Below are 6,642 nucleotides of genomic sequence, written 5' to 3' on the forward strand. Positions count from 1 at the left end.
ATTATAAAGGATGATGTTTTGTTGAGAAAATGTTTGAGAATCGGTGAAACCAGCCAATTACCATTTGGTTTAGCGGCGGAAACTTAATCTTTGATAAAAAACCTAAATTCAAAACGCTAGTTGTTGATAAAAAATAAAAATAAAAAAAATAAAAAAGAACTGGTGAAACCGTGCGATTACTTGGCGGGTTTGAGGAAAGGGTTTAAAAAATAAAAAATAGACAAAGAACAAAAGAAAATGCAGGAGTTGACAGGTGGCAGTTATTTTCAGTTGCCTCTTGGATGATCACAGACATTTCTAGAAAGAGCTCAACTCAACTCAACTGTTCCTTCCAATGAGAAATCAAGATTCTAGATTGACCTCCCAAGATAAAAAGCAAAATCAAATTTCTAAAGGAAAGGGAAAAAGAAAAACCAAAGAAACTATCTTTCCCTTTCGTTCTCCAATTCTCTTTCTCTGTGTCTGCGAAATCGCGGTCCTGGTGCGACACGATGTCGGTGTACAGATGGAAGAGCTTCGACGAGAACGAAGACCGTCCGGAAAAGCCGCGACGCTACGGCGTCACAGAAATGAGAGGCCCTCATTACACCCTCTTGAGCCAAAACGTCCTTCAGGTAATGCCCCAAATCTCTTCTTTGTAGTTGTTATTCTTTTGACCCAGTTGGCCGTGTTCATATTTTCCAATTACCAAAGTGTCAAAAACAATTTTTCTTCTGAATTCTTGAAATTTTTTGATGATTTGACAATGATCTGGAGGTTTTAGGACTTGGGTTTTTGGTGAAAGACCAAGTTGTGGCTGTGGAAGGTGGTTTGGGTTATTGGGTGTTGTAAGTCTTAGTTTTTATTTGCAAATGTTGTTTCCTCACAGGATATGTTTGAGTCCATGGGTCAGTTTGTTGATGGGTTGAAGTTTTCTGGAGGTTCCCATAGCTTGATGCCCAAATCGTATATCAGAGAAGTGACTGATGTGGCTCACCAACATGACATATATGTCAGTACTGGTGACTGGGCTGAAAATCTGCTTCGCAAAGGTCCCTCAGCTTTCAAAGAGTATGTGGAGGTGAGGCTCTTGGAGGAATTTCATTGTTTTATAATGTATATATTGTGTTATTGAAAACATATTATTAATTTCAGTATGTCCTGCTATGGTTTCTTTAGGAGTGCAAGAACTTGGGGTTCGACACAATCGAGCTGAATGTGGGATCTCTTGGAGTTCCTGAAGAAACTCTTCTGAGATTTGTGCGCATAATTAAGAGTGGTGGTCTGAAAGCGAAGCCTCAGTTTGCAGTCAAGGTTAACAAGTCTGACATTCCGATAGGTGATAGAGCATTTGGAGCCTATGTTGTCCCAAGGCCACGATCATCTGGTATGGATGCACTCTTTCCCCTGAAACAGTTTGCTAACGTCGTTAACTTGTATCATCTTCCATTTTTGGTCACCATCTAAAGTTATCACTTTCTGAGGTGTCTAATATAGAGATAAGATTCAATTATTATCTTTGGCACCAGGACATACTCTATAACCATGCTGTCCAGGTTCCAGAGAAATTAATGTAATTTAGGTCGATCAGTAGACTTGTTCAAAATGTGTTGCAGTGCCCTTGTGAGATACACTCCAGAAATACTATGCTTTTTTTTTTTTTTTTTTTTTTTTTTTTTTTTTTTTTGTGTGTGTGTGAAGGGGGTGGGTTGCAGGAGGGATATGAATTAAGCTAAACCATAGTGCTGTCACTACCGGTGATTGGACCAAAAGTGAATGATATGTTTATCTGTACGGTCACTAGATATCATCTGAACTGAAGAGCTTTGAATAGCAGTGAACACTGGGAATGAAATCTTTCAGAAACTGAATTCTAGAAAACAGCCTCTCTTTATTTCTTCCCACGGTTACAATTACTAGTATACTGAAAATGGCACTAGAACTTTTATGAAAACTAGTCTAAGAACTGTTGAAATTGTCAAAGGAAGAAGAACCGTTTTGGTCCTATATCTATGGCGATGCTGTGCCCAATAATTTTTGTTTACTGATATTATTTGGTTTCTTTGAAAATTTCTAGTCATTTGTTCAGAGTGATGATTGTTCTTTCTTGCATTCATCGTTCTGAATATCCCACTGTGACATGATAACATTTCGTTGATGAGTGCTCTGATCATATGACAAGAAAGATGGAGAGGTATTAGAATCACCTCGATGTTATAACTTATAACACGAGCGTTGTCTATGCTTGCACAGAGTTTGTTGAGGATGTTGATCTGTTGATTAGAAGAGCTGAGAGATGCTTAGAAGCTGGGGCAGACATGATAATGATCGATGCTGATAATGTCTGCACACATGCTGATTCAATGCGACCCGACATAATTGCGAAGGTCATTGGGCGTCTTGGTGTTGAAAAGACCATGTTTGAAGCATCAAATCCGAGAACCTCTGAGTGGTTCATCAAGTATTATGGTCCAAGGGTATAATGCTCTTTCATATATTATTTTCTTCATTTCTTTATTTGTGATAAATGTGTAGCATGTTCACTAAATTCTTTTTTGATTAGGTGAATCTCTTTGTGGACCACTCCCACGTGATGGATCTGGAGTGTCTCCGGGGACGCAACTTGGGTAAAAATCATGCATCAGTGCTGGGTTCCTCGTATTTTCTATTTTAGACTTTTTGTAATCTGTCTGTAACCAAAAAAGAAAAATGGGGGATGAACAAGAATATGATGGTAATATGTGGATGTCTTGTTGTCTTGTGAGTTTATGCTGGTAACATTGCTCAATATGCCCTCCTCCAATGTGTGAAGCATTACTGTGGGAGCTTATATTTGTTCATCATTGCAGTAAACTTTTGTTCAGATATTGTACGTATAAATGAGTTTTGACACATAATATCCTTTGTTCTAGTAAGGAACTGATCTTTGTTCATCAAACTCTAGATGTCCTGAATACTAGTGTACAGCCGCAATCCTTCTTCATGTGTCAAGTTCCTCATAATTTGGTAATTTGCTTTCGATCTAAACCTCATTGTATTCTATATAATGTTTTAATACATCAAATCAAAATACCAACTCCAATTTTGAGATCCTGTCTAGATGTCTGGCTGATGGACACCTATGAACTTTTGAGGTTCCATGGCACAAGTGTGTCATGCTCACTGGGCTTGAATATCTGTGGTGTATGCTCAATTCTATGACGTGAGATCTTAAAGCAGAAAAAATTCAAGGATGTTTTAGGGATCTTTACCACATCCACGAACTGTAGGGCCCTTGACTACATTTCTTACAAATATAAGAATCGAATAAGTGATCTTATTTTTTATGAAATATTTGATATACAGTGTGCTCAGAGAGATATGATATACAATGTAGATTAAAAATAGCAGAAATAGTTTTGTTGTTTTTTTTTTGGGTGAGATGGTGAGCTAGAAAGCCAAAAACACAATAACGAAATCACATAAAGATGGACTTGGGGCCTAGTCATGCCAAGGAGAGGCAAGGGAAGAAGCATTATTAGCATTCTGCTGTAGCACAACTTAACTCGGATATTGTATTTACCACAAAAAAATAAAAATAAAAGGGAAAAATTTTCAAACAGGACACCTAGTTTGGGGTCAATCTTAGTTTAGGACACCAGTTTGGGTTTGTGCTAGTTTAGGACACATATTTAGGATTTGTATTAATGTGGGACAATCCGTCACTTCCGTCAAGAATTCCGTTAAAAATAGACATGTGCCATGCACATGACCTATTTTCAAGGGACAAAATGGACAATTCACCATAATATATTAAAATAATTAAAAATAAACAAGATTAAAACTAAAAATATATTAAAAAAGTTTAAAACTATAAACACAAAAAACACAGAAAAAAAAAAAAGGATTGAAGAGGGAGATGCAGATCTCACCCCCCCCCCCCCCGTTTTCACTCAGCCCCAACCACCTCCGGCGGTGGCTTTACTGCCGGCGACGACCCACCCTCTCTCTCTCTCTCTCTCTCTCTCTCTCTCTTATTCTCACTTCTCTCTCTCTCGGGCAGCACTCCCTGCACACACCCAGCTCCACCCAAGTCCAGCCCCTCCGGCCACTTTCCCCGACAACCCAAGATCATCGGCGAGCTGTTCTCGCCGGCGCCAACCCCCCCAGACCAGTCCCCTTTGCCAGCCCGCCGCTCTCTCTCTCCTCTGTTCTCTCTCTCCTTCGCGCCCCCTGCAAGCGCACATGGCCCAGCCACCTGACGCCGACCACCTCGCCGACCACATTTTTTTTTGGTTGTCTTTTTGGGCTTATGAAGTCTTTGGTTTTTCATAGTTTGGGGTTTTATGTTGACTATTATGGTAGGCTATTTTTTGTGAAAAGATTTGGTTTTGGGTTATCTTTGAATGATTGAATCTCTCCTCTTCTCATCTGGGTTTATATTGAGATCTTACTGATTTTTTTTTTTTTTTTGGATTCTTATTGATGTATTGGGTTTTGTAACCTTTGTTTGGTTAAGTGTGGATCTGAGTGCAAGTTTCATCTCGAAAATAATTAAAGCACTTCGCTTTTTTTTTGTTCTTTTTTTTGCCTGACTAGATGAGCAATTTCAATTTGGCAAAAGAAGAGAATAAATTTCTTGTATATGTGTATTGGGTTTTTGCAGACAACATCGAGGCGTTTGGCTGATAGGAAGGTGGAGAGGTTTGAGAAGAACATAATGAAGAGAGGTGCGGAGATGAAGAGAGAAAGAGAGAGAGGGGGGAGGGTGGGTCGTCGCCGGTGGGTAAGGCCACCGCTAGAGGTGGTTGGGGCGATGTGCAGAGAAATAGAGAGAGAAAAAGGAGGGTGCGATCTGCAGAGAAAAAGAGACAAAGAGAGGAATAGAGAAATGGAGGGAGAGAGAGAGTGAGATAGAGAGGGGGGATGGTGGGGTCACTGCCGGCAAGTATGGCCACCGGAGGTGAGTTGGGGCTGGGTGGAGAAGGGGTGCGCTGTCATCTTGTTCTTCTTTCTTTTTTGTTTTAGTTTTATTTTTAATTATTTTAATATATTATGGTGAATTGTCCATTTTGTCCCTTGAAAATAGGTCATGTGCATGGCACATGTCTATTTTTAACGGAATTCTTGACGGAGGTGACGGATTGTCCCACATTAATACAAATCCTAAATATGTGTCCTAAACTAGCACAAACCCAAACTGGTGTCCTAAACTAAGATTGACCCCAAAGTACGTGTCCTGAATGAAAAATTTTCCCAAAATAAAAATTAGCACACTTTAAGTGAATTAGGTGTGAAGGAAAAGGACATATCGTTCATTTTGTTTGGCCGGTGAAATACTTTCATTCATTAAACCAGAAAAGCCACATGGCAAACAGACAAGTCATCCGAAAATTTTGGTCTAGGAAATGTTTGAATAAAGGATAAGCGAGAGCTTGCTATTTTATGTTTAGGTCTAGGTTGTCTCCTTTAATGTAGTTAATTGCAAAAATAGACAAAGGGTCTTAATATTATTGTAATTAAGTATAGAGCACTTTTTCCCTAAAAGACAGAATTAAGATTAAGACATTTTCCCTAGGAGAAATGACAAATTTGGTTCTTGTAATTGGGTCATTTTCTACTTAAATTTTTGCAATAAGATCTTGTAATTAGCTAACTGCTAACCTTAGCTATTAAAGACAAATTAAGGATTTTGTCAATTGCTTAGACGGAATTGAGTCGTATGAAGAGTTTAGTCACTTGTTAATTTTTGTTTTTCTTGATCTAAAAGAAGGGGATTCGGATTAAGAATCTCTTTTAATAAAGTAGAGAGTCAAAATCGGTATGTCAATTGTTGATTTTGACTTTTTTTTTTTTTTTTTACACTTTTAAAAAACCATAACAAAAATAAATACCTTTTTATAAATAAAAATTTAGTGATCAAACTCTTGCACAATCGCATTTTTTCACAAACCCTCAAAACATATTTATGGGGAGGCTTTACTTTCCACTTTCCTCAAGACAACGTGATACACAAGTACACAACTACCAAAGAGACAAACGAATATACAAATTGTAATTCCCATCGGGAGGCTTACTTTAGGATTAAAAAGAAAAAACTCCCTATGACTTGGACAATATAAGGAATAGGCCAAATTTTACTTTTGGTTTTTGTTATTTTGGTCAAGTTTTACTATCGTCTCTACTCTATATTTTCAATTGCGTTGACTAAATTGTATTTTATAAACTGTTGCAAATTAATGACATGTTAGCATGTTCATTGCTAACCATTTGTAAAATACAAAATTAAAATTATAACAATTTGTAAATTATATGATCACAAGCATAATAGATTTGATGACTAAATAAACGGACATGCTAACATGTCTTTGCATTGTAACAATTTGTAAAGCAAATGACCAAATTTGCAACTGATTTGATGACTTAATAACCGGAAATGCTAATATGTCCTTGTATTACAACAATTTATAAAGTCATGATAAAAAGGGTACAATTGAAAGTATATGGAAGAAAGTAATACTTATCCTAAACTAGAAGGACCAAAAATGAAATTTAGCTCAACAAATATATTTGCAAAAGAGTACTCCCCAATTTCCCAAGTGGAAACTGGAAAGGGAAATGTTTCAGACCAAACCAACCCAAAGAAACATTGTATAAATTGAGCTGGTGGGGCACAGATTCACG

At 37.7% G+C, this 6,642-nt stretch overlaps 1 protein-coding gene across 1 annotated transcript; it reads left to right on the forward strand.

Annotated features, from left to right (window-relative positions):
• Positions 1 to 314: 314 nt before the first annotated feature.
• Positions 315 to 2,876, forward strand: HSA32 (Aldolase-type TIM barrel family protein). Its single transcript, XM_086229055.1, has 5 exons — positions 315 to 614; positions 869 to 1,060; positions 1,159 to 1,366; positions 2,233 to 2,456; positions 2,543 to 2,876. The coding sequence occupies exons 1-5, from the start codon at positions 492 to 494 to the stop codon at positions 2,651 to 2,653; spliced, it is 858 nt and encodes a 285-aa protein (XP_086085181.1). The 5' UTR covers positions 315 to 491; the 3' UTR covers positions 2,654 to 2,876.
• Positions 2,877 to 6,642: the final 3,766 nt, after the last annotated feature.

The sequence above is a fragment of the Dryas octopetala genome, chromosome 1, assembly GCF_963921425.1.
Source record: "Dryas octopetala chromosome 1, drDryOcto1.1, whole genome shotgun sequence".
NCBI classification, from domain to species: domain Eukaryota; kingdom Viridiplantae; phylum Streptophyta; class Magnoliopsida; order Rosales; family Rosaceae; genus Dryas; species Dryas octopetala.

Bases quoted from the DNA above. Each gene is read 5' to 3' on its own strand.
- HSA32 (XM_086229055.1), top strand. From the start codon at position 492: ATGTCGGTGTACAGATGGAAGAGCTTCGACGAGAACGAAGACCGTCCG. The intron at 1,061-1,158 runs GTGAGGCTCTTG...TGGTTTCTTTAG, and splicing joins CTTTCAAAGAGTATGTGGAG to GAGTGCAAGAACTTGGGGTT. The intron at 1,367-2,232 runs GTATGGATGCAC...ATGCTTGCACAG, and splicing joins CCCAAGGCCACGATCATCTG to AGTTTGTTGAGGATGTTGAT.